The sequence below is a fragment of the Aythya fuligula genome, chromosome 19 (assembly GCF_009819795.1).
Source record: "Aythya fuligula isolate bAytFul2 chromosome 19, bAytFul2.pri, whole genome shotgun sequence".
In the NCBI taxonomy this organism is placed as follows: domain Eukaryota; kingdom Metazoa; phylum Chordata; class Aves; order Anseriformes; family Anatidae; genus Aythya; species Aythya fuligula.
Window position 1 is genome coordinate 5,715,329 of NC_045577.1, and position 27,569 is coordinate 5,742,897.

The 27,569-nt window shown below is 49.3% G+C and overlaps 1 protein-coding gene and 1 non-coding gene across 2 annotated transcripts; one reads left to right on the forward strand and one right to left on the reverse strand.

Moving 5' to 3' along the window:
* The first annotated feature begins 247 nt into the window (after nucleotides 1-247).
* Nucleotides 248-13,442, forward strand: WDR5 (WD repeat domain 5). The gene is made up of 14 exons (XM_032200380.1): nucleotides 248-278; nucleotides 2,306-2,496; nucleotides 3,331-3,439; nucleotides 4,767-4,840; nucleotides 5,779-5,868; nucleotides 6,538-6,627; nucleotides 7,004-7,087; nucleotides 8,165-8,220; nucleotides 8,326-8,372; nucleotides 9,169-9,244; nucleotides 9,947-9,980; nucleotides 10,466-10,540; nucleotides 11,292-11,379; nucleotides 12,366-13,442. The coding sequence occupies exons 2-14, from the start codon at nucleotides 2,416-2,418 to the stop codon at nucleotides 12,464-12,466; spliced, it is 1,005 nt and encodes a 334-aa protein (XP_032056271.1). The 5' UTR covers nucleotides 248-278; nucleotides 2,306-2,415; the 3' UTR covers nucleotides 12,467-13,442.
* A 1,166-nt stretch (nucleotides 13,443-14,608) lies between these two features.
* On the reverse strand, nucleotides 14,609-14,736 carry LOC116497097. Its single transcript, XR_004254076.1, has one exon. It is a non-coding gene; the product is annotated as a U6atac minor spliceosomal RNA (small nuclear RNA).
* Between the last annotated feature and the right edge of the window lie 12,833 nt (nucleotides 14,737-27,569).

Here is a 27,569-nt window from a genome sequence, read left to right on the forward strand (position 1 = left end):
TAGCGCTCCCGGGAGAGAGCGGCATTGTGCAGCCTTTGGCCCGCACCGCGCATGCGCCCTCCCGCCTTCCCCCGCCTGGCGGCCCCGGAGCCGCCGCCGCTGCCGCCGCCGCCGCCGCCGCGTCCCCCCCTCCCCCCCCCTCCTCCCTCCTCCCCTCCCCACCCCCCTCCCCTCCCCTCCGCCGCGGCCGCGCCCCCGCCTCTGAGCCCAGGAGGAGGAGGAGGAGGAGGCGGCGGCGGCCCCCGGCCCCCAGCCCCCGGCTCCTTCCCCAGCCCCCGGTAAGTCACGGGGGCGGGGGGGGTGGGGGTGTGCCCGGTTCCCGGCTCCCCTCAGCGCCCGGCCGGGCCCCCTCAGGCAGCGCGCGCGCGGCGCCCCCCCCTCCCCGCGCCCCCCTCTCCCGCCTTCTCCACACGGCGCGCGCTGGGGGCGGTGCGCGCGCGTGCATGCCTTGCAGCCGTGCATGCCGTGCAGCCGCGCGCGCCTTTGCAGCCGTGCATGCCTTGCAGCCGTGCATGCCTTGCACGCGCGCGTGCTCGCCGCACGTGCGTGCTGCTTGCATGCGCGCCTGGTTGCAGCGCCCGGCGCTTTGCATGTGGGCGTGTGCTCGCCGCCGCCGCGCGTGCATGCAGCGGTGCATGCTTGTTGCGCTGCGTGGTTGTGTCTGTGTGCTTGCACCCCTGAGTGGCTCGTATGGGGGGTGTGTGCTTGCAGTGGTGCATGCTGGCATGTGTGTGCTTGCAGCAGTGCTTGCATATGGCCGTGCGTTTGTAGGTGCTTGCGTGTGCTTGCAGCCATGCCTGTGTGTTTGCTTGTGTGTGCTTGCAAGCATGCATGTGTATTGGCATGCATGCATGTGCTTGCAGACATATCTGTGTGTCTGCATGTGTGTGCATGCATGCGTGTACTCAGAGCCATACCATGCTTGTTTGCATGTGTTTGCAGCCACGCATGCTCGCAGCCGTGTGTGCTTGCATGTGTACGTGTACTTGGAGCCATACCATGCTCTTGGATATGTCTGCAGCCATATGTGGTTGCATGTATGTGTGTACACGCCTCCATTTGCATGCCTCTATGTGTGCATGCCTGCATCTGTGTGTTCTTATGCTTTTGCATACCTCTGGATGGCTCCTCCTGCCCCCCAAAAGTTTGGGCTCTCCCACAGAACTTCCCCTGGGTGTAAAGGGGAGCAGCGAGGCGAGGGCAGGTGGGTGGGGAAGGAGTGTTGTTGCCCACTGCTGGTCACCCCGCTGGAAGCCCTCGCACTGGGCAGTGGGTGCTGCTGAGGTGCTGTGTTTAGTGCAAGATGCTGTGGTGCAGGGTGAAGCCCTCCCCGGGATGGAGCTGAGTGCTGGCAGCAGGATGCGTGCTCGCTCAAGTTCCCAGATTAGTTCCAGATGAAAAGAATGTGATCTGCATTAGAAAACTTAAATCACTGGTGGCAACAATACAAAGTTTATCCACACTGCGGAGAGTGCTTATTAAAGCAAGCAGGCAACTGGTAGCACTTTGCCCTGTACCCTCCCGTCCCCTCCCAAGAATGAGTTGCTTAAAATACCAGTAGTTGCTGGAAGAGCAAACGATTTGGCTCTCAAATCTGCTGCCACCAGCAAAAAGAATGGTAGTTGTGGTGGGATGTTGCAAATGTAGTTTAAAGACAAATCCTTATGGTAAAAAGTAGCTGGAGATTGTTCCCTCTGCAGCATCGGCCCCGATTACAGAGCACTGGCACTGTGCTTTATCAGGTTCTGTTACAGAAAGTGAGTCTGCTGAGACTAACACAAGGCTGGCTTTCAGTCAGGTGAAACGCTCAGACAAAGGTATGATGTGATGCTCACACCATTTAGGGGAGAAATATGAGACTGAAATACTTGAATTAGGAGATGAAAGGATCCTGGTAGGATTTTAAGCTTTGGAAACGGCTTTTATATAAACCATTGTATTTGCTGTGCTATGCAAGTACTTCTTCTTACAAGTATTTTGGGGAATATGATGTGAAACGTCCCACTGCACCGAAGAGCTATTCTGCTTTATTTCTAATGGTTTGTGTTTGGAACAGAGCAGAATGAAAAATGCTGTCCAAGAAGTAATAAAAGGCCATGAGTTGGACTCTTGGTCTTGCACGTTAATAGACCTGAAGGCATAAAATACTGCTACGTTGCTGAAAAGATATACATATCTGTACAAAAGGTTATAGATAAGTTTTTCACGCTGTTTTCTGGAGATCTGCAGTTAGGCTGACCTCATTCTTTTAGCTGCTGACGATCTTTCTTTGACAGCTATTGAGAATATTTTGTTTTTCTTCCAGGTTTTCATTACCAGTGCGGTTCTGCTCTCTGTGGCAAGGGCTGCCTTTTGAAGCAGCACATTCATTCTCCCCTTCAAGCACCGTAAGTCTCATTTGCCAGCTTCAGAACCATGGCAACAGAAGAAAAGAAGCCAGATGCAGAATCCACCAAAACACAATCTACTCCTTCCTCCTCAACCAATCAGAGCAAGGTGTGTGTGGGGCTGAACAATGTCTGTGTAAATGCACATGGCAACTACCTGCACGTTCGCCAGGCAAACCAGAATTAGAGGGTTGAATCAAATGTAGATTAAGAACTTCTCAAGATGTCTGCTTCTGCTGCCGTCTGGGGATGAAAACGTGCTGAGGATAAGCACGTTTGTGGGTAAAGCAGGTGGATAAAAACAGTCTCTTTTGTAGTGCTGGATTTGTTTGTTTAAGTTCTTGCTAAGGAAATACTTCTTGTTGCTTTGAGCATTAAAAGCTCAGGTGGTTTGTATTTTTGGAAGGCCTAGAGATGGCTGTAGAACTGGTGAATTCGTGGTCTTAGTTGCAAAATGGGAAAGCAGGCATTAGTCAGGTTCTTTGAAGCCTGCAGGTGCTGAAAGAAGATGTTGCTGTCTAACCATGAAGCCTTCACAAATGGTGAAATAGTGGAAAAAAGTGGGATTTTGGGGGAGTTGGCCTGTGGTTTGATTTGCAACAAAGAACAGAACTACAAATGTTTAATAGCACTACACAGATCAGTACCGAGAGTTTTATTTGAATGTGCCAAGCGTTTTGTGCTTGGACCATTGGATTCTTCTCATCTGTTTGTTCCTGGCTTGGATGGAATTGTTATCGAGGATGAGTTGGTGTTGCACGTGGGCAGTAAGGCACCACAGACTCCTGACAGCATGTTGCTTTTTTTTGAATTTGGAGAGGGAAAAGAATGTAAACAGTAGAATCTGTGTTATGGTGAATACTCATGCAGTCCATTACTGTGTGCTGACTGTGAAACTCTCCTGGGAGTTTATTAAGCTCATCCATTCATATTTTTCTTTCAGCCCGCGCCAGTAAAACCAAATTATGCTCTAAAGTTCACGTTAGCAGGACACACAAAGGCAGTCTCATCGGTGAAGTTCAGTCCTAACGGAGAGTGGCTAGCCAGTTCCTGTAAGTATTGCTCTCTTATTATCTTGTTGAAAACGTGCATGTTTGGGCCTTGGAGAACTACCTGTCTTTACCGTTACCCTCATCAAATGGAAGAGGGCTGTAGTGTCATTGTTCTTCCTAAAAGGAACAGTCCCAGAGCTGACAATCTCTGGGATGATTTACTTCTTGGCTTTTAAGTTCTGTTACTTTGGATGTTGGATCGTGTAGGTGTTGCCAGATCAGAGTCCTCTCCTGTTCAGCTTTCTTTTCTGAGCAAGTGGGCAAAAGCAAGCACAGGATTCTTTCCCCTGTGCCTTTCTGTATCGCTCAAGTTCCAGCTTAAGCTTTTGATTTGAGCTTTGTGTGCAGTACCTGCAGGCAAAAGTGTAGTTCTGGGAGCTGAGGGAGATAGCTTTGCACTACCAGACTGGATTGTAGCGTGGTATGAAGGTCTGGCCATGTGTTTCTGTCCGCTGTGCCTGTGGTGTTTAGTGAGTCAGAGCCTTTGATTATCCCCGTGAAATGTGCAGAAGATGTTATTATATATAGTGTTTCACTACTTGCTCTCTTAGGTGGTAGATCAAGTTCTCTCCCTGACAGCTTTGGTATTTCTTTTAATTTTTTTGGTGGTTAATGCTGCTTGACAGCTTTTCCTTTGAAAATGTGTTTACATAAACCCTCCGTGAGGATCCATATATATGGAAAGGGCAATTAAAAAGAACAATGTTGAATATGATGCTGAGGGCCAGTCAAACAACTTCCAGACATGGGAATGACTTAGGTCTTTGGCTTAACTGCAGATTGCCTTTATAAGGCCAGTACACCGTGTATAAATCCTTCCTGTGTTCAAGTATCCTTATGAAAGACCCTTTCCCCCACCCCAAGGTTTTCCAACCTCTACCTCTGGCAAATATCAACCTTTTTCTCTGGCCTGTTTTGCGAGCTAAAATAGATAATATGTTTGGGTTTTTGCAGACGTTAATTCAGTCCAGGTAGTGATGTCACTTTTGTTCTTTCTGGACAAAAGCTTTTCAGCATTGCTCGTGGAACAGTACTACTTCTACCACTGGCAATCTGAAACAAAAGTAGAAACCCAAGTTGTCATCAGAGAGACTGAAGTGGCTGGAGACTCCGTGCATTCCAGGCAGTTTATGTAATCTCAGCTGCTGCAGCGTGGCGTGTACGAAACCATTCTTCACCAGTTACATACGACCTTATCCACTAGCGTCTGCCTGGGGAGGGAAAACTACTCGCTGTATGCAGAGATGTAGTTAATTTCTTGCCGTCTAGAAAGGACAGATGTATCTGTCGGTGCTGTTAGTCTCTTAACTGGTACATTCTTTTCCAGCTGCTGACAAGCTCATTAAAATTTGGGGAGCGTACGACGGCAAGTTTGAAAAAACAATATCTGGTCATAAACTGGTAAGTATGAGGAGATCTCTGTGCACTTGAGTATGAATTTACTTGTAAGGAATTTACTTTGCTTTGTTTTTCACGTCCAGAGTTTTCCATTTGTGATTCGTTTGACTTGTGTAGAGGGCTTGCTCTTTAGTCTCATTTTGTACGTCTTTGTTTATACAGTCCTGTGCAATACCCTGGGACTGGAATTGCTGAGGTGATACCAGGTCAAGCTGGAAATACATTGCAGAGTGATAATGAAGAACCTGCATGCACACTGCCTAGCCGTTTTCTTGAGTCCCTCCATTTCGGGAACACTGACCTCCTACAAGGGGCAACGTATTCTTGGGTGAAAATCCCTGTAAACTGTAACACTATGTCCTGTTCCTTCTTTCCTTTGTATCTGGAGCAGAATGGCTTGCCTTTTAAGGAGATTGAATTTTCTTGTGGCTTTGCCTACATAAACACAACACTTACTCATTCTCCAAAGTTCTAAAGAAAACACAAATTCCCAAACCCTCCAGTTTTGTTTCCCAAAGTTTCTTACGTGCTGAAGTTTCAGAAGCAAAGATGAAGATTCACCAAAAGAAAAGCCAGTAGAATCTTGTTGTTCTCCAGCCCTTAGGGACTCAGACCAGAAAGAGCAAACCATTTGTCATCATGAGAAACCACTTATTCAGATTAGTTTGTGTAGCATACTGTTTATGAATTCCAAGAAAGGGTGTTGGTGGCCACACTAAGTGCCATGTGAACAAGCTGTTGATGTTTTTGGAGTGTATGGCTCAGTCTAAAATGAGCAAGTGTCAAAGGAGCTGCAACCCAGTCAGATCAATGAATTCCCAGCTCCCAGTGCTGACTTTTCTTTCAAGCTTCAGCTGTGAATATAATATGCAGCCTGTGTTTTCCATTTGCATGTGTCAGTGAGCAAACAGAGCTAAGAGGATTGTTTTCCTTTGTTTTAGGGTATCTCCGATGTTGCTTGGTCATCAGATTCCAACCTTCTTGTCTCTGCCTCTGATGACAAAACTCTCAAAATATGGGATGTAAGCTCGGTAAGGACAAGCTGTTATTTACCTACCTTCTCCCGCAGCGTTGCCATTGTAAATCAGGCTCTTCTGAGAGATGAGCTTGATGTGCTATGATGAGAGAAGGTAGAGTTTTAAGTACTGGTCCTCTTTAGGTGATAGCTCCAACTTTCCTGCTTAAAACAAGCAGCTGGCTGAATGGGCTGTGAGGATGAGTGAGTTGTGCCGCGTGCTTTTGGAAAGAGGGGGATGCTCACGGGTACCGTGAGGAGTCTGGTTATCTTCTGAGAGTGCTAAAGTTTTACAGTGGCAATGCAGTTGCAGGCTTTGTTTCTGAAAGCAGCCTCTCAGATTGAACTTTTTTGTAACTTCTCATCATAGGCTCACTTCTCTTTGCTTCTTTCCCCCTTTCTTTTCTGCAGTTATATTGAAAACTGGGTAAATTGGTTTAATTTTGATTGGATATGTTAAAGTGCTTGGTTTTCTCTTGTTGCCCAGAGGGTTTGAAATTTGGCTGTGTTCACTGAAAAAAGTCTTTTCTATTGTTTTCTTGTAGCTGGTCTTCTGCCCATCTAAGTCTGGGGTTAGAGATGGTTTCTTTGTGCTGCATGGTTATTAACCTTCATGCAGCTTATCTGAATGCATGTATGGCTGTAGAGGATGCTAAATATTTAACACTCCTAAATCTTATTTCAGGGTAAGTGCTTAAAGACGCTGAAGGGGCACAGTAACTACGTTTTCTGCTGCAACTTCAACCCTCAGTCAAACCTCATCGTTTCTGGCTCAGTAAGTGATTTCTTTTCCTTAGTGCGCAGCAATTGCTGCACACCCCTTGTTTCAATTTTGTCTTCCCCCACAAATGCAACTTGTAATTGGGTGAGCTGTGCAGTGTTCTGGCTGTCCTTATTTAGGGACTCGGTCGAGCCTTTAGCCCATCTTCAACATGCAGTTTTCCTTGCATGTAGAGGAAGAGTTGAAGGGAACTGTGCTCCCTGTTTGTTATTGCTACCCTGTGTAGTGGTTGTTGTTTCCTGGCCTTTCTAATGAGGCTACAGTGCAACTGGAGGACGAAGTGTGTCTAGACTTGCATCAAGTTATACCATCGTGTATGCCACAAATAGGTGTATCATTAAACCGCCTTGTGCATTTCTTCCATCTTCAGTTTGACGAAAGCGTGAGGATATGGGATGTGAAAACAGGGAAGTGCCTCAAGACGTTGCCTGCTCATTCTGACCCAGTTTCAGCTGTAAGTCCTTTCTGATAAACAAACATGCTAATGTGCTTTGTTTAGGGCAGCTCCTTTAGGGGTGGGATTGTGCTCTCATTCTTATTATGAACCCCTCATACAGTGTAGTGGATGGGCTGCAGATGGTTTGCAGGTGGTCATTGCTCAATGAGAACAAAATGAGGAGTGTTACGTGTGAGGCTTACATGGTTCTCTGTCTTGGGTGTTAATGTGGGGAGCAGTGAATGGTGGAGTGCTGGCCGTGCCTGAGCCTGGCAGTCTGATGCTGGGGTGCTGACTGGTTGTCACTTGAGGGTCGGAGGACAGCCTGGAACTGCTGTGTGTCTGCTTGCTTCTTTCAAACTAGTGCTATGGTTCAGACCAGGGCAGTTCCATAGTACGCTCCATTTCCAATCTTGTTAATTTAAATAGATCAAAGTAACGTGGAATACACCAATATCTAATAAAATGAAGGAAAACAAGAAGGTATTTAACTCTTAATGTTGTTGAAATGAAGGAAAGAGTAAAAGAATGTTGAGCCTCTGATGTGTTAAAACATGGCTGTTGGGATGCGATTGGTACAATTGTTCTGCCTTGGCTGGATTTCACACTTGAAAATGTACATTAACAATAATTATTCTTTTAAATAGTAGTATTTTGAGGTATAGCTGAAGGGAATAAATTGACCTCAAAACATATTTGGTTACATAAGAGGTTAAGTTCCATGTCCTTAAAATGTTAAGGTGCTACCCCAGGTTGGACGCTACTATTATTTGAGCAGCTAATGCTGTGTTCTTGTTAAGGTGCTGCTCTTAGCTTCTGAGGAAACGCATATTCCAGTTCCTGGTGCTAGAATAAACAGCTGTAGTTAACTCCTGTTTCCATTTATGCCAGGCAAACTGGGGGTGGTGGGGATCTTGTTTTGATTGTGTTACCCATCTAAATTCATAGATGGCTTTGATATCATACTGACTTTCTGCTTCTATCCATACGACTTAAACTGTTAGTGTTGGAAGATGAATACTTTTACTGAGGCTTAAGAACATTGATTTCTACAAACATAAGTAAAGTTTCTTTCCCCCTTCTATAATATTACAGGTGCATTTTAATCGTGATGGATCCCTGATAGTGTCAAGTAGCTATGATGGACTCTGGTAAGTTTTTTTTGGTCTGCTGCAACCTTTAAAACTGTTGCATACTTAGAAAAAAAATATAATTACATCATATGTTGGTAGTAATGAGTCTCGTGTTTTTCATAGTCGAATCTGGGATACAGCATCAGGGCAGTGCTTGAAAACACTGATTGGTAAGTAGAAGGCTTCTCGTTTGTGCTCCATTCTTTGCTGTTTAGCTGCAATACAGCTATTCTGCATCATTGCTGTGAACAGTGACTTCCTTAACCTCTATTTTTCAGTCTTCCTACCATTCCATTAGCACACTGTTGTCCTCCTAGCTATTACAATAAAAGGAACTATCATGTCTATGGAAACTTGCTTAAGCTTGGAGTGTTCTGTAGTATAGATGCAGGATAAATGAGTTTTTCAAAGCTTTCTACCGTTCAGTTTGTTGCTGTGCAGCAGTTCAAAACTGTAACAAAATTGTTTGCGCTGTTGGAAGCGATGGAAAGAGTCCGTGACTGCATGAGCTGCCTGCTTTTACTGGTGATGGTTGTTAGCATGAGGCATCTCGTGAACAAAGATAATAAAAGAAAGTCACCTGTTGAGCATACGTTCCCTAGCCTTTCATATTATTATAAAACATCATATAGACAAGTTACATGGCACTGCAAATTAGCACCATATACTCTTAATGTAATGGTTTTTAAAAGGTATAAATATACTTTTGCCTTGATAAGTGCTGATTCAAAGAAGGAAAGTTCAGTTACAAAGGGTTATTTAAAATGTGAGCAAAACATCATTTTCTTGAAGTACTGAAAACGATCACTTTCTTATATCTGTATTTCTTGGAGTACCAAGGGATAACAAAACGGAAAGCTTGTTTCAGTGAGACAACTAACAACAGATTATTGTCGAAAGAAATTCTTTGCCAATGGAGCAATGCAACCGTGTGCTGGTTAACAATCACTTTTATTTTCACTGTAGATGATGATAACCCTCCAGTGTCTTTTGTGAAATTCTCCCCAAATGGCAAATACATACTAGCTGCAACTTTGGACAAGTAGGTATTTAAAAAAAAAAAAATCCACAGGCTTTGAAGTGTCCATGAATATCAGATAAAACTTTATTTTGCTGTTGTTTACCTGTCACAATAATGACATTACACAACTTCATACATACTATAAAACTTTGAAAATCTGGGAGGTGTTGTATGTTGCTAATGTCATAGGTAGAGCTTCTGTTTTTAAAGCCTTGGCACTGCTTAGTGTCTGCAAGACCTGTCCATTCCTTCTAGTGTACGTTTCAAAACCACAGCATTCTCTTGCATTAATCATACGATTCTCTTGTAACATCAAGAGACAAAATTTAGCCTATAAAAGGGTGCAATATGAAATCAACTCTTTGTGTAAGGCATAAGAGCAGTGCAGGTGTGCTTACTGTATTAATGATTCACCTGGAGAACTTCCATGCAGTGTCTAAGAAGGGATTAGTTGATCTGTCATCTCCATTCACAGACAGTAATGATGCTGTTGCTTTCATGAGACCTACCCTTCCTGTGTTGGGTGGCTGGTAGCCTGTCTGTCTGAGCATCTGTGCATAGAATATCACGACCATAGCCTGCCTTTTTCAGCTAGTCAATGAAAATCCAGGCTAAAGTGCCCCATGTAGACTAAATTCTGTTACGGAGAAACTTTCTGCTACTAGGAAATCGTCTGGTGAAAAAAACTGCAAGAACTAATATTTGTTTTTCTGTGTTTTGTAGCACTCTTAAACTTTGGGACTACAGCAAAGGAAAGGTAAGTCCTTTGTCTTGTTATGACTGTCTTGTTATGTAGACTAAGCTAAATTTATTGGAGAATCTGGATTTCATTTGCTTTTTAACCTCTCTTAACATTTTATGAATATTATAAGAAAAAGTGTTAGTAACCCTTTGTCAAGGAGGACTAAAGATGCCTTTGAAAAAAAATCGTTTATCCTGCTGTATAGGCCCAAGACACTGAATATATATAATTATATATTATATGTGTGTATATCTCTTTTAGGTATTAAATTGTTGTTGCTTTTCTTGGTGGGAAGTGACAAATTTATTTATTTTTCCTGCTATCCTCAAAATTAGTGTTCTAGGACAGCGATGCCCTATGCATCCTCTAGATAAGCGAGTTGGCAGGGAGGGAAACCCGGGCAGATATATTTATAGCCTGATCAGACAAGAGAGTTTGTCCTTGGCTGTGAGAAAGCTACTTCCCGACAATGCTTACGCCTTTTGGCTCTTCTCTTTCAGTGCCTGAAGACGTACACAGGACACAAAAATGAAAAGTACTGCATATTTGCAAACTTCTCCGTTACTGGTGGAAAGGTTAGTGTTTATTTGGACTATTTTTATTTTTTACTCATGTGCAGTTTTTACTGGTTTTCTCCATGGGCATGCAAGGATGATGCAAGTGTCTCATTCTGTAATTTGATTCCAAAACATCTCTATCATCGTGTTGAAAACTGTTTCTTATCTGGAAGAGGAGGAAAAATAGTTTAGTAGAGACCGTGCCAAATAACTAGCAATGGTAAAATTTTGTAGAAGCAGCAGTAGTTTAGGGATGGAAACCTCCCTTAGCAGATCATGGTTCATGGATGCCATAGGGCAGTGGGAGAAGGAGCTGTCCTGGGAAGCTCCATCTACCTCCCTGAGTGCCTGTGGTGTCTGTGTCTTTGGGTGGTCCTGCTGCCTCGTGGCCAGGCTCCCTCTGCTGCAGCAGGAGAGGACGTTCCCAAGTAGGGAGCAGTGGGTATGTCTTGGTTAGTGGCACAGCAGGCAGCCGTCCGAGGATACAATGGTGTGCTCCGGTTGAGATGGTGGAGCACATCAGCAGAGGTTAAATCCTAACACAGAAGGACCTCGGCATCTTTTGGTCATTTAGTTTTCCTCCTTTGGCATACAGAGGATGTAACAAAACTTTCTGCTGCCTGTATGCACTGAATAGGGGCTGAGACAGAACAAATCACATCAAATAGTCATGTAAGTTCCTTATAATAATAATGAAGTATTTACTGAGTACTAGTTGTTAGATACGGATGATGAGAAAGATTAAAATAACTTTTCTCTGCCCCTCCAGTGGATTGTGTCCGGTTCAGAAGACAACCTGGTTTATATTTGGAACCTTCAGACAAAAGAGATTGTACAGAAATTACAAGGGCACACAGGTAAGGAAGAGGATTTTGTTTTTATTGATAGAATATCCTTCATGTCAGGTTGTAAAGAGGGCTTAGCTTCAGCATTTTCTCACTGATGTTTTGGCTGTCAGACCCATAGATTCTTGACTAGCTGAAGCTTAATTGAACCATAGGTGTCCACAACTTCTCATGAAGGCTTTTTAATGGTCGTTGCAAATGTGTACTTTTTCACTGCAAAAATTTTGACATCAGCTTGAAAAGATGTCTCCCTGAGTTCAGAGCTGGTCAAGATATTTAGGCAACTCAAAATTGTAATGAGTTTGACTTGCTGTGAACACCTAAAGCTGTAACTCTTGGAAGGATAAGAACTAATACAGTCCTGCCGTTTGTGTGTTTGTACACCTATTTCTTGAAGGTGAGGTTTAGCATGTCTTGAGAAGTCAGCTGATAGGTACTTCAGTCTGAATCCCAAAAGAGACTGTTCCCACTGCACTTACTAGAAGGAATCGTGCTGTGAAATGTAAGCATGCTTATTCCTTTGCAGGACCATCGATTTAGACTGTACCTTGGGGCAGTGGCAGCAAGCTTTTGTTTTTCAGATTAGGGCAAGACTGAAGACTAAGTGGTGTATCTAGCTGGCAATACCGTACCTGCAAGGAAAGGTACTGAGCAGGGTTTTTATTAGCTGTATCCTGTTGTAATTGCCAAGAGCTTTGCCATGAGATAGGCAAGAACTAGAATCTAGAGATTCTTTCACTTTGTAACCTGACAAAAACTTCCTGACTACTGCTCTCAAGTTGAGCCCACCTATGGGATGCTTTTTTTGCTAGCAAATATTTCTTCTCCCATATATGGAGTGAATGTTGGATAACTGTTCTTAATTACAAGGAAATAGTAACTGGTCTATGCTGTTTTAAGATGTAGCAACAATACATGTTACTTTCCAGAAGTGTGCTGTGAGCCTGATTTCATTGCTGTAAATAATGATGTTTGTATTTCTCTTTCTTTTTGCATAGATGTTGTAATCTCAACAGCTTGTCACCCAACAGAAAACATCATTGCATCAGCAGCACTAGAAAACGACAAAACAATTAAACTGTGGAAGAGTGACTGTTAAACGTTCCAGTAACACTTTAGAGACTGTCAGGAAAAATTGTTTTTAAAAAAATATTAAAAAACCACATGAGAATAATAAATCCAGTTTGGCAGGAAACCTGAAGAATATTTGATAAAGTGGTTTCTGTTAGTCTTGGCCCAAAGAAAACGTCTTAGCTCTTTGCTAGAACCGGGCAACGTGGTGGAAAAAAAAAAAAGATGCAGTGTCTCCTTTTCTTGTCTAATCTTTGGCAGACAAATGGATCATTCTGACATCGTTAGAAGTGTCAGCTTGTATTGGACACCCCAAAGATGCTTTACTTTCTGGTGGCATTACTTCTAGGCACTGTTGCTGCTTAAGGAAGAGCTGCCAGTCTGCTTTCTAACAGTAAGTTAAGTCACGAGCCTAGAGATGCGTGGATTTTTTTTTTTAAATGTCTAACTTTTTTATTTTTTCAGAATGTAGATTCTAGTCTTGAAAGTTTCTGTATTGTTTTAACTAGGAGTACTGCATCTTTAAAGGTGCTTCATTTTAAACACTCAGCTCAAACTTTGTGACCAAATGAAACCATGCAGTTCCAGATTTCCCCCTCCCCTTCCTGCCCCACTGACTTTGACTGCTGTGGTGACGATCTCCTCTTACCTTCTGTATAGTTGCTTACCTCTTGTTAAGTGTGTTTCATAGATGCTGTTCTAGAGCAGTTACAAATCTTCTGTTAATCATTAAAATTAATTCTGCTTGTAGTTACTCTGAGCATATTTTTTTCTTCTTCTGGATAAAAGCGAGCTCACGGAACACTGTAAAGTTATTTCAATGTAAAAAGAAACCCAGACTTTTGTATTTTGAAAATCCATCGTATGAAGCTGTATTGATGATGGCATGACTCTGTATCTCTTTCAGCATTGGTATTTCTTTCCCCTTTTGTCATACCCATGTGGTATTTACACATCCAAACAAATTCCATATGCCATAATAAAAAGGTGGGATTTTATGTGTATGCTTGTGGTAAGAGTGTACTAATGTGAAGTGTCTGTATCCAAAGCAGCCTCCCTTAAAAACTGGTTTTAGAGGAAGTATTTCTGTAGAAGCCCTGTTGAGTGAGTAGGGGAGAAGGAGAAGAAACAGCCATGCTTACATCTGCTCTGATGAAAGAGGAGCTGTTGTTGAAAGAAAGCAAGAGGATTGAACTGAAGGTGTCCTCCCCTGAGGCAACATTCGTACAAACCCTCAGAGGGCCCTTTAGCTAAGGGGAAAGGAATTCTGTGGCCCTCTTGGTGCGGAGTGGGCAGGGCAGGCTGCACGATGATACAGCTTTTGCCGGTTAACTGTGCTTATGCACAAGGTTTACTTTGCCTCAAGGATCAAGGGGTTTTCATATATTTATTTTGCTATCAGCCGTGTGCTTCGTAATAACTGAAAACTGTAGTACAAACCTCTCCTGTAGTGGCTCTGGGATGTTTTGCCTCTCCCCTTAGAGAAGACAGCTGCAAGCCATGAGGTATAGTTTTGTTTTTAACATAGGGTTCATGCCGAGTTTGAGCACCACCAGCTATTAATAATCCCATCCTTTGAGGCTTTTCATTACCCACAAGGAGGGCTGCTGTGGCTCTGGACTTAGAGAGCTTCACTGCTGAAATAGTCACATTTCTTTAAATAACTTTATGGAGCTTTTCAGCCTTTTTACAGTCCAGAAGAACTTAACAAGTGCGAGATGTGGCCGTGCTTCTTCACCAGGGCGGAGCAGTTGCTGTATTACACCTGGAGGCATTTCCCTATGGATTCAGCACTGCGTGGCATAGCACATTGCGTGTAGCTGTGTTTGGGGGGGCTTCGCTTGCCCTCCTGTCCTGCAGCACTCCCTGCATCTTGCTGCTGCTGCTCTCTTTACCCTGGCTGAGGTTGTGTTTCTGTACCCCATGGGGAGCAGCGGTGCTGGCATCAGCTTTGCCTCAACATTGCTGGCGGTCTGGGGGTCCAGGTTACAGCAAAATTCCTTGCACTTGGTGTTAAAGCAAAGCTCCTGGAGGCTGCAGTGCATCAACCCCTGCAGCAGGAAGGCACAGCACTGCCCTGTGCTCTGCGGGGCTGGGGGAAAAGATGATGGGGGGAGAAGGAGAGTGCAGGGGAAGCTCTGCCCGTGCTCCTCGAGAAAAAAAAGTAAGTCGAAAAACATGGTTAGATGCCACGAAGTAGGTGGCAGTGCCTTAACCGTATGCGTGTTGTATAGGCCACTGGGGCCTCTTCCATCCTTATCAAGGGGAGTGCTAACCTTCTCTCCTTTCATACAACACGGTGTTGGGGTCCACGTCGCGGCTATTTAAACCTCCACCGTACAATCCACCTCAACCACAAAGCGAGGAAAACTTTTTTGTTTCTTTCTTCCCCTTCCAGATTTCTCTTCTTAATCCTCATGAGAAAAATTTATTTCTGGGCCCGTATGTGTTTTTAGAGCCCCGAAAACTCCGAAAAACCGGCGCATACCGGCTCCTTTCCCAGCCTACTTAATATATTCATCGCCTCCAACCAATCAGAGAGCAGGCACGGAGCCTCTCCGCCTGCCCCCTGCCGGCAGCCCGGCTTCCGCGGCGCTAATGGCGGCGGGGAGGCTCCGGAGACCGCGGGTTCGAATCCCGCCTGGGGCGGGGCACCAAGCGGCCCCAACCCGGCTTTTGGGAAGGGCGAAAGGGGGCGAGGGTTGGGGTGCAGGGCCCGGGGCTGTGCCCTGCGCTGCTGCTCGGCCCCGCCGCTGCCCTAACAGCCCTACAGCAGGACGTGCCAGCAAGCCCCCTTAATCTGTGCGGGGTTGAGCCGTCCTGTTGGGCATCACAAAGGTTTAAGCGAGAACATGAATGTTCCGGGGGATTTACCCATCAAATCTTTCTCAGGCAGGGGAGGATGGCCGCTTCCTAACCCATTCCCAGTGCCTGACAAATCTCTGAATTGCAGCAGAGCCAAGGGCACACGGAAAGAACCGTATGCTGCTTCCAGATGCAGAAGAAGGCTATAAGAGGAGGCTTTTGTTTTATGTTTTCTGTTTTTTTTTTTTTTTTTTTTTTTTTTTTTTTTTTTTTTTTATGTTTTTTGCTTTATTCCCGTAGAAGTCTTTGCCTCCTGCATCCCAAAGGAACAGAAAAACAAACGAGCGAATCTGGCTAACCCAGCCTCAGCACCACCACCGCCAGCTGAGGTTACCAGCCTGGCTTCTTCCTCTGAGCCCTCCAACGACCCCGTTACCTGCCTGGGGACCAGTCGCGGATCCCCATCGTCCTATTTCCCCCACCACAACGCAGGGCAAGTCTCCCCACCCCTTGCAACGCCACGTGCTGGCCCTCAGCCCCTCTGGCTCTGGCTCGGTGCCCTGCAAGGACTGTGTCGGAGCCGCCAGCTTTGCTGGATGAGGCCGCAGAGCCAGGTGCTGTGCCTGGGGCTGTGCACGGCCCCAAACCCACCAGCTGCATGGGGCTGCTGCATCGCTTCAGCATCACTTCAGCATCGCTTCATCAGAGCCTGGGCTGCTCCTTGCACGCAAGCAGCCTCCCCTGCCAGACACCGATGAGTTTATTAAGGGATTAAAAGTTAGCCTCCCCTCCTTATTGAATGCTCTGATTTATGCGAGCGGTTAAATCAATCCCATTTCCTGCGTTTTATCCCTTCTCCCCTAGGCTTTCAGGCTTGTGCTGTGTGAGACATTTGCTATAATCACATTGTTTTGAGGCAAGCGAGACTCCGTGGGTGGTTTAAGTGATTTGAATAAATGAGCCGCGTTACTCAGGCACTTCTCCCAGGTGCTAATTGCCCCTCCTGAGCTGTGGGTGCCCATACCTGAACAAGTCGGTGCTGCCTCCCTGTGAAATATTAACGAGCGTGCTGGCTAACGAAGATGCTGTGGAGATGGGGTCCGAGCACCTGGCTGGCTGGGGGCTTTTTTTGGCAGCAGAGGTGCCCCCATGGGGCTGGGGTCCTGCCACCAGCCTGGGCTGGGCTGCCCCAGGCAGGGATTTCCAGGTGCTAGCAGGAGGTTGCTGGATGCACTGCATAAGCAGCTTATTTTGTCATTTTAATTTTTTAATCTCATGCATTCGGTTGTGCTCTCTTATTAGTAAGCATTAGCTCTCTAAGTCCCATTAGCTCCGCTCAGAGCTGGGGTTTTGCTCGTGGGGGAGCCAGCGGAGGTCTGGGGGCCTGATCCTGCATCCAGTGACGTCCGTGAGGCCCCACGTGGCTGTGAGGCTGATCCTGGCCCTGTAGGGCCATCAGGGCTCTGTGTGATCCTCTGCTGCACCCACAGGCCCTACCCCAACCCTGAGCAGCCCTGGTGATGCTCCCCCCCCCAGAGCTGATGCAAGCCCAGCCTTGGCCCCATTTGTCTCCTCGCTGCCCTAATGAGGAAATGATTTTCTTGTGTGCAAATGCATAGGGTACATCCAGACCCACCTCTGCCTCCATCAGGTTTTCCCTTTAACCCCAACAGCCACCCCCAGGGCTGTACTTTACTACAGAATCCCGAGCCTTGGGTTTAAAATTAGTTGACAGCTTCTCTTTAATAAAAATATTCCTTCCCTCTTTAAATAGCACAATATGTCACACAAAGCCAGTGGGTCTGCTTGTGAAGATGAGGCAGCTCAGAAAGGAGAAAGAGAGAGAGAAAAAAAAAAGTAAAAACACATCTCCCCAAACCCCTTCTGCCTAATCCAACTGAATTAGAGGATTTTGAAGTGGATTTAAAACTAAATCTTGATTAGGGAGAATTTCTCTCCAAGAGCTGCTGCACAGTAGTATTAATGGGAAGCGATCGTGGACAGAGGAAATAGGACAGAAATAACCGAGGGTAGCACATACGCACTCACGTCTGTGCATGAACTGAAAGAATCAGAGAATTTCTCGGGAGGAAAAGGGAGAAATTAAGCATCGACAGAACAAGACTCGGCGCCACGGGGCCAGCTCTGCTACGCCAAATGCATCTCCCTGCCTTCATTCAGCGGAGGGCTTTGTAGGAGAAAATCCAGGAGAAAAGTGAGGCCGGGGAAAGCAGGAAGGAGAGCCAGTCTGTGCCCGCTCCCCACCAGCTGGGGTTCATCCTCTGAGCCCCGGGGGGGCTGTGGGGCTGACCCCCTGATGCTCTCGAGACACATGCCTGGAGGTGCCCAGGGGATCCTCTCGCTGCTGACCGTGGTGTTCGTCCTCCCGGAGGGTAAGTGCTGATGTCCCCAGGGTGCGGGGTGTCCCCTGTGCGCTGTGGTCCTTCACATCCTCCCCAGCCCCGGGTTGCTAAAGTGTAATTTGTTCTCAGGATGAATTTGGGGGTATTCCTGCCCCGAGCGGTGTAGCTGCATGTTGCCTTGTTGGCAGTTTTAGGAAAAATGGTCACATTTTATATTAAATGAGGGCATGTGGGTAAGAAGCGTGGGCCAGGAGCCAGGATCTTTGGGGGCTCCCCTTCCTCAGTGACCTCCTTGCTGGGCCCAGGGGTGCGGGGATGCTCGCACAGCGCCCCAAAAGGGTTTGGGAGCAAATGAACAAGGGACAGGGAAGGGCTCCAGGACATAATTAAGAGGCAGGGGGAAGGCAACAGCCAGAGGAAGCCTGCAGCGTGATTTCTGTTGCTGCGGTTAATAAATGTGTCTCAGGTACAAGTGTTTGCCTTAAGCCCTGTGAATGATGTAGCTGAATATCCTCTGAATGCCTTTTATTTTGCTTTAAAGAACTTGAAAAATGACTTAATTCCCACTCTGCTTTGGGGGGAGCCGTTCTCAGACACAGCCACTGACCCTGCAGGGAAGGACCGAGCCGTCACCAGTGCAAGCAGGGCTCTGGGGGGGACAAAGCACTGCCAGTGCTGTGAGCTCACGGACATTTGCTCCCAGCCACTGTGACTCTTTCTCTTCTGATTCTGGGTCATTTTACCTCCCTTGTAGATCCTGTGTTAAAAGCAGGGAGAAAACCAAACCAAAAATTAAATGATCCCTCCAGTGTGAGCAACTCTGACACTGGCACGGTTGAAACTGGAGGATTTTGGAGAAACAGGCAAAAGCTGTTTCCGAGAGCGGCTGAGCCCAGGCTCGGTGGTGTCTGTGGTTTGGAGGTTTCACTTACTCTTTACAAACCTTGTTTCAAAGCTGCCTTGTTCCTGTGATTTGATCCCAGCTCAAATCTCCGGCTAATCTTTGATTTCGCACTGACCTCTAGCGGGAGCTGGTTCTGCGTTTTGGGGCCCAGTGGGTGAACAAGCGGCGGGCAGATTTGGTTTCTGACTCAGTGCTGAACGCAACCTGGTGAGGCAGCGAGTGCTGCAAATCCTTCCGTGGAGAACAGCTAGGAAGGAGTTGAAGCGTTTTCCCCTGGAAAAAAAAAAAAAAATAACAACCAGCTGTGTTTTCATATGCTCTCCTTTAGCATCTGGGCTCCAGTGTTATGGCTGCAACATCATCGTTGGCACCAAGTACGTGGACATGGGGTGCTCGAACCCCGAGGTGATCACCTGCTCCCACTCCCACCAGGGCTTCAAACACCGGTTCTGCATTAAGACAGAGAGCGGTGAGTTCTGCCCGCCTGCCTGCCCAAAGCGAACCCCGAAGCCTCGCAGCCTCTGTCCCTGATGCCCCGCGCTCTGCTTGCTTTGCAGTGGTCCTGGGCAGCCTGCTGACCAGCGGCTGTGCCACCTCTCGTCACTGCCAGCAGCAGGAGCTGCCGGGGGTCCGCATCCACTGCTGCGACACCGATCTCTGCAATGGCTCCCCCCGGCTCGCTGGTGGCCGCCTGCTGCTTCCCTGCCTCCTGGCAGCCCTGCTCCTCTCCTGAACCCCCCCCCAAGGGGTCTGGGATGGGGTTCTCCGAGCTTCAGAGGGGGGATGTGTGCCCATCCCTGCTCCTGCACAGCGCCCTCCTCGCCCCTCTCCTCAATAAAAGCCGATGAATGTTTTGCCCTGCAGAGAATGTTTGCCCCGGAGATGGGGCTGCTTCTTGGGAGGGAGGTGGGCAGGGGGTGTTGGGGTTGGGACCCCCCCTGCAGCCCCGGCACAAGGACATGGAGCTGTTGGAGGGGGTCCTGAGGAGGCCGAGAGGGGGTGCTGAGGGGCTGGAGGGAGGCTGGGGGTGTGAAGAAGATGATGCTCCAGGGCGGGAGGGCTTATAGCAGCCTGGCTGTCCCTAAAAGGGGCTGCAGGACAGCTGGGGAGGGTCTCTGTGTCAGTGATAGGACAAGGGGGAACGGCTTTAAGCTAAAAGAAGGGAGATTTAGGTCAGATATGAGGAAGAAATTCACTACGAGGGAGGTCAGGCCCAGGCTGCCCCGAGGAGCCATCGTGACTCCATCCCTGTTGCCCCAACCCTGGACCGGGCTGGGGGGGCTTTGGGCAGCCTGGGCTGAGGGCAGGGGTCGTGCCCAAGACAGGGGGGGCTCTGAGGGCCCCCCCAGGCCGAAGCAGGCCTCGGCTCTGCGGCTCCATCACACCCCACCAGGGGGCACCCGGGGGCCGCCAGCCGGGGTTTTTTTTTGGGGTAGGGGGGTCGAGGAGCTGGGGCAGCCCCCCCATAAAACCAGGCTGCCCCCGAGGCTGCCCGGCAGAGCTCACCCTCCCCCTCGACCCCAAAGAAAGGCTGCAGGGAGCTAAAGCAGCCCCAAAGCAATGGGGGATGAGGGGATGGAGCCCTAGGATAGCCCCTCGGGGGGACATGGGGGTGGTGGGGGGGGGGAGTGGGGTGTCCCAAGGAGGCACAAGCCCATCAGATGTTGTCTTGACCAAAAAAGCCCCAAAAGCGGGGACAAAAATCTGCCCCCCCCCTCGTGGAGCTGGACCGAAGGGACTCCGTCAAGGTCATGGTGCTGGGAATTAAGCGCTGGTGCCTCGGGATCCAGCCTCGTGCTTTTATCACCAGGGAAACAGCAGAAAGCTCGCCCGCGAGGCCTGGAAGAAATGTTTTTATTCTAAACTTTTTTTTTTTTTTTTTTCTTCCGATAGAGAAAAAAAAATATTTCAAAAGGCATTTTCCATGCAGAACATCAGCTTTTGATGACATTTTTTTTCCGATGCGTGTCAGAAAACAAGTCTAAACTCTACTAAAAATATTATCTGAGGCATCTTCCCAGCAGAATCACCTTGGGGCTGATACAAGACATTTTCAGATTCTGAAGATTAACAAAAAAAAGAGGGAATTGGAAAACAAATCCTGCCACAATGACACGAACGGCAGCGATAACCAATTCCTCTCCTTTCCCTTTACAATATTCCTTACGGATTTGGGGGGAGCAAGGAACCTTTCCTTGGCAGCTGGAGGTATTCTCGCTCCTGGGTATTTATCAGCCCGGATCAGTGCTGAGCTCCTGCAACCAAACCTTGGTGCCTTCAGCCAGCTCCGATAGAAATTCCCATTTCTTGGCTGGGACTGGGGATGAGCTGCTGGTGGAGGGGACAGAATTGGTGGCCGGGGGTCCCGGTGTGGCGCAGGCCACCTTGCTGGCTAGCAGTGGCTCGAGGCAAGGAGCCACCTCCGTCCCCTCTGCCGTGGTCCCCTGCCGCCTGCCCGCCTCCAGATGGTGATGCTGCTGGCCCCGCTCTGCCCCCCTTGCCCGGCTTGAGTCATCCATCTTGCACTGTGTAAGAGGCCTGTTGCAATTAAGTAGGCTGAAGTGCTCCTGAACTCTTTAACCTTTGCCCTGGGATTGCTCCTTTTGCCCCAGGGCTGTGGATCAGCTCCATTGCACTCTCCAAACAGCGCCTGCTACTTAGCTGACATTTCTTTCTCCTGCTGGATCCTATTAGCACCCTGAGGTTGAAAATGCTACTTTGGAGTGTTGTAAGGAATGTGATTTATACTGGAAAGTAGCGGCAATCTATCTTTCCCTATACACACACTACACGTGAGGCTGGAGAGCTAAATCCACATCGCCTGAACAAACAGCAACTCGGGTAATTGTTGAGGAGGCTTCGGACACCTCGCAGGAAGGGCAGGCACGGAGCCGGGCTCAGGGCAGGCAGCTGACAGCGGGGCTGGCTGGAAAAATGCCTCTCATGCGGTCCTGTGCCCGTACCCCTGCAAAAAGCTGGTGCCAAAAGTGCTGCAGGCAGGGCCAGGAGCGGGGCTGTGGGCAAAGGTGCTGGGTCCCGCAGTGCATTTCTCTGCCCTGTGCCCTGCCCATTGGCCTCGTGTCCAGGGGAGAGCAGAGTTGGGCAGAATTTTCACTGGTTTGCCTGCGTGCGAGTACGTATCACCGAGAACGCAACGCGCACGGGAGGCAGATGAAAATAAGAATTGAATGGTGCCTGAAGGAGGGCTGATTAGCCTTTATCAGATATGACACACTAACCACCAAGGCTCCTGGCTGGAATACCGGGCTAAAATCTCCGCAGTGTCAAATTTCATCCTCCTAAGCAAAGAGACACTTTCCATAGTGTTTGTGTGAATCTTCTGGATAAGCCCCGGAGACTGAAACCATCTCGGCTTCATGTGGGCATTAAAAGTCCCACCCACGTGTTTAAAAAAAGCCCCAAACCCAGAAACGCAAAAGCTGACATTTACTCGAAAATGTCTTCTTCCTGCATCGCTGCATGGCATCCCGTGCGATCGGTGTCTCCTCCCTCCTCGCTGGAGCTGGCTGCGCCCGAGCAGCGCCGTGGGCATCCCCAAGGGCTCGCACACCAAAAGCGCAGCTGGGAGCCAAGAGGGGGCTTTGCACACGCAGAAGTGTGCGCACAAACAGATGCACGGACACGGGCACCGTGCTTTCCGGGAGAAAAACCGACAACGAAAAAACCCCTAAGCAGCCTCTGTGTCAAAAGCCCTTTTATAAAAGCCTCAGTAGCTAAAGAATTGCCATTGTTTCAGTCTCCAGTGAGTGCTAGTCTTAAAATATTTCCAGCTCAGAGCAGGCTTTGACATTCTGCCCAGACCCAGGAGAGGGAACAAACATGAGTTCAAAAATGTTTCTGCAAGGCACGGAGCCTTCTTTTTGGAGAACCCTGCTCAGCATCTCGCTTCTTGTGGCTGCGTGTCCCCCTCCCACAACCCCTGGCAGGGGAAACACCCCCAAAAGCACCCCAAAAACGGGGAGGTGATGGCTTCTTGGGGCCCTCAGCAGTGCAGGAAGAGCTGGCCTGGATTTCATGCTGGGGTTTGTTTTCATGCTCATTGCTTTGCCCTTGTGAAAAACCATATTTTTCCCCAGCAATGCAGAACTCTGGGCTGTGCCTCTTGTTTTGTTGCTGATGGGTTTCACCAGTGGTGCACCGGGCAGCTCCGTGGTGCTTGCCCAGCTCCATGGTACTGGGGCAGGCAGGCGAGAGCTGCTGCAGAGAGGGGGGAGCCCGAGCATTCAGCACTAATCCCCTCAGCCTTTTTCTGTGTTCGCCAACGATCCTGGGCATGCCGCAGAGCCAATTTGGGGGCTGGAAGCTCTCCATGCTGCCTGCAGGAAGGGGACGCGAGGGACGGACCATGGCACACGTGTCCAGCGTGCCGGCTCCTCGGGGTGCTGGGGGTGGGAGGACCTCGGGACAAGGCAGCCCCCAGGGCTTGGCACGCTGGGGAGCTGCAGCAAGCTCCTTGGCCAGTGGTCCCAGTTTCTCACCCTTTCCCTTTCCATGCTCTGAAAAGAGGAGGAGAGGAGCCCAGATGTACATTGCTGGCTTGGCTACCCTTCTGCAAACCGAGGCCTTCCCCACCTTCTCACAAAGCGATTTTTTTTTGGCAGAAAGGTGCAGAAAAACCTCTGGATGTCTGTAGGAAAGACGAAACGAGCTGGCTGCCCCAGCGACAGAAACCACAGCCGGGCAGCAGCCTTCCCCAGCACCCAAAGAAAAGCCTCCAGCAGCCCTCCAAGCCCCAGCAGGGGCAGCACGGGGCCGTGCGTGGTGCCGGTGGCTCAGGACCATGGTGCTGGGATCCTGCACGCTGGGGGCTCCGGTGAGCGGCTGCTTGTCGGGGCTGCAAGCACTCGGCACGCTGGGTGAAGGGCAGTGTTTACCCAGGAACAATGTGGGGTTAAAATTTAATAAGCCCTTGTGCAACTCTTTGTAGAGCAGCAGCGAGGACAAATAAACATCTCTTAAAATACAGTCAGTACTCCGGCTCGCTGTTTAATTCATCCTCGGGAAATGCGTGTTGTTTATAGCCACTCACTTCAGGAGCTAGGAACAGCAGCGGGTTGATCCACTCCAAATTTCAGGCAAAATAATGCGATCCTCACTCTCCTCTTGTTTGTTCCTAGGAGAGAACACAAGGTCAAGTCTGCTCTAAACTACCGAGTCTCTTTTATTTGAGAAAGTTTCTTCTCTGCTTTCTCCCTCTCCCCCTTTTGCCCTGCTTGCAAGCCCTGGGGGAGTCCAAGTTTCCCGAGGATTTCGGTTTCCTCCTTGAGTCATGAAAACTTCTGGAGGGAAGCAGAGATGCGTGGCCAAACCCTGAGGCTCCCAAGGTCGAGGGTTAGGAAGTCGCTCTCTTATCTGCTCCCCTCCCATGCAGAGATGAGCAGGGGAACAGCCCAGTGTGGGAAATCTCCCTCCCCCAGGGCTGCTGGGGGATGCTGAAGTGCTGAGAAATCCCCCTTCTCCGGGAGCTGGTTCAGCCCTTTCCAGATCACGAAGCCGAGAGGGAGCGATGCCAGCCGTACCGACGGAGAGCTGCGAATTGGGTCACTCTGCCCATTCCCCTCCCAGCACGGAGCTCTCCTCGTGCAAAGCCAAACAGGGGGAGCATTGCTAAAGGGCGATGCGCAGGGCAAAATGTCTGTGCTGGCCCAGGAGCTGCAAATGTGCTGGCTGGGCTCGAATGAGCCCAAAGCCTCAAAGAAATGTCTGGATCCTCTAGGAAGAGAGCCAAGGCTGCCCTCTGCCAAGGGCAGGGCATCAGGGGGGTCGGACGGGGGGAGAAAGGGGGACCCTTGTTCATTTTAACAACCTCGTGGCAGCCGTGGGGCCAGCTCTGTCTGCCTGACCTACATAGGCGAAGCAGAGCTCCCTGCACACAATCGATCCATTGGCAGCACACAAAGACAGAGCGAGTGTTGGTGGCCGGGCACCCCGCAGCCCCAGCACCCTGCCCCTGCCCTCCGTAACCAGCAGCACACAGCACCCACGGCCGTGTGTTTGGGGATATTCTCCTATGGCAGGCTTTGGTTTCATTGCAGCTGGCTTCTGGTAGCATTTGTCCATGCCCCTGGGACGCCTCGAAGTAATGCACACGAGGTTTTGGGCTGCTATTAATTTGGAAGGTGTGCTCTCTGGCTCAGAAGTGAGATCCCCATTTCCTTGCAGGGCCTGCTAATAGATCACCAGTGGATTTGAGTGTCCTTCCTGCCCAGTTATCTGATTATCCAGCCTGCCAACACACCCTCAAAGCTTTTCCTTTGGCTCCGTTGTTTTAGCATCTTACACCCTCGGGCTAGTCCTGCTGACCTCACGGGTTCTGCTGCAGAGGATGGAGATTTCTGTCCCAGTCTGCTCTTTTCTGCCCCTCAGTGAAGGGCAGCGGTGCCTTTGGGACAAAAGCCTGGTCTTCAGGGTGTCGGAGTCATGTCCCTCCTCTTCAATAATATCCTCTCTATTAGACCTATATCCGTGCGACCTCCACAGAGCAGCAGACCTCACCCCCGCCAGCAATTACCGAACTCATTAAACCCAGCAAACCAAACCGCGGTGCAGAAGAAGGAATAAAATAAGGCAAGTCAAAAGGTGGGCAGAGTCTGGCGTTGCCTCTTCCCGGTGGCTACGGGCAATGCATCTGCGTTGCTTTGTTCCCAGGCGAGCGCCGTGCCAAGTATCAGCTTTCCACGGCAGAAATGAATCACAGCAAATTGCTCACCGAGCCTCCGCAGCCGGCAAACACCAACTGCTTAGGTACAAAGGGAAAGCGCTGCTGGCCCCCGCTCCTGCCGTCTGAGTACAAGGCTGCTAATTAGTAAATAAGGGATAATCCGATCAATTAAGTGCTCAGCCTGGGGGCTGGAGCGGAGGGCACAGCCCTGCCGGTGAGGCGGAGGGGAAGGGGCGGCCGTGCAGCGCTGGGGTGCGCAGAGCAGGCCGGGGTGCATGGGGCAGATTTGGAGCATGGGGCAGATTTGGAGCACGGGGCAGGTTGGGGTGCACGAGGGCTGGTGGAGGCTGCTGTGGGTCCCTGCAATGGGCTCTTCATGGAGGTGCAGCTGGTGCAGGCTTGCACCAATGCCCGGCGCGGCTGGGAGTGTGCTGCAGAAACCCACGCGGTTTTGGCAGCTTTTAGCATCTGGCACAGCACGGGACAACATGCAGGAAGTCTGGTGACACTCAGCAGGCGGGCAGTGGTCAGGGTAAGCCCTGGGAGCTGGGAGTGTTTTGGTACCAGGGCACGAGGGAATGCCCTGTGGGAAGGAGAAGTGCTGGTACCTGGGTACTGACCGGGTGACAGGGCAAGGAGCAGCAGAAAGCAAAGCACGTGGGTGCAGAGGGATGCCGGGCAAGCACCTGCAGGCTGTGCTGACGGAGCCTCAAAACCAAACAAGTGCTGGCCCTGGCTGAGCAGTTCTCCCTGTCTGGTGAGCGTGCAGTTCATTAGGATGCAGTGAATCTGGCAGCTCCTGTGGCCCATGCCCCAGAGATGCTGCAGGGTCTCCTCCCCATCAGGCAGGAGCGGTGCTGGGCTTGTTCATGTGAGACAGCGAGCTTTGGGTGCCCTGAGTGCAGGGCAAGCTCCGTCCCTCCTCTGTCTTTCCCTCTGGGGATGTGAGGGCTGGAGTTTGTCCTCAGCCAGGCCACCCCGTACCCCATCCAGCGTCACCGCAGTGGGGAGGCTGTCACCAAGGGGTCTGGCACCGAGAGCTCCCCTTTGCTTCTTGGTCAGCATCCCTCGCTGCTCCCCCGCCGCCAGCCTCGGCGCTCCTGAAGCATTCCCCACGAGCACCGCTTTCAATTACGTGTTTTGCAAAAGTCATTAAAGAGAATTCCCCATGAAATTATTTTTATTTCCCGCCTCTCCTCCCCGCCTCCCCGCCCCTCCACCTCCTTCCGAACTAATGAGATTAATTGAAAACTGCAAACATTTTCCGAGGGCCCAAGGCAATGCAACCTCTCCTCCTGTCGCCCCTTCTCCTGCTCCCCGTTCTTAGCAGCCCCCCCCGAGGAGGTGCTGCGCTTTGCAGCCTCAGAAGGTGCTCACATTTTGAAACCTTTGATTTTTTTTAAATTTATTTTTTATTTTATTTTTTTTACTCCTTCTCTGAGGAAGGGAAGAGAAAGCGCCTGAGGAATGAGAGCTGTCAGATGCAATAATGTGAAATCTCACTTCGGGCTGGCACGCAGAGGGGGGGGGTCTCTGCGGCGCGGTGCCTTTCCCGGGGAAGTTGAAAAGGGGAAGCGGGGAGGAATATTAGGAAAGTTATTCGGCTCGCTCTCGGCCCCGCAGGTAGGAAAAGAAAAATAAAATCCCCCAAACCCAATAACCTGCAAACCAAACCCGACAATAGCCCTATTCACCTAGCAGGCTTTTATCCACTCGGAGTGTTTGATGCCTCCCATCTCGGCGCTCGGTTAATCAATAGAACAAATCTCCAGCACCGCACCTCTGCCGGCCCCCACGGGCTCCTCCGAGATTGATTAAAGCAAACATCCATTTTCAGGGCTGCATGCCTCTGAAAACAACGCACTTTTTCAGGCTGCCTTGCTACAGTGCACTCAGGATAAATAAAGGAGAGGGAACAATACGGGAGATTTGTTACTTGCTGGAGCAACTGCTCGGCATCACATTTCCTCCGGTGCTGCTTTAAGTGGGGAGAAGAAAAAAACGTGAGTAAAACCCCCCAGACCTGCTGAATTATGTGGGGTGGTGCTTTCGTGCATGGGTATATCCATGGATTCTGGTGAGGTGGATGAAAAACATGGCTTTGGAGTTGGAGAAAAAAATTATTTTCATGGAAAACACCCCAAAACCCAGTTTGTGCAAACGCAGAGGCATACACTAACGATGGGAGAGATAATTAAGGCTGCAAAATGGACTCCCTCATTTGTCATGCTGACTTTAACCGCACTTAAAGCTCTAAAGAAAGCAGCAGAGGGGGTGGTGTGCTGCCAGCCCCTCGGCTTGCAGGGACACGGGTGGGTTTGGGCAGGACTGGGGGGAAGAGATGCTGTGAGATGCCCAAGGAGGTGCTGAAATCCTG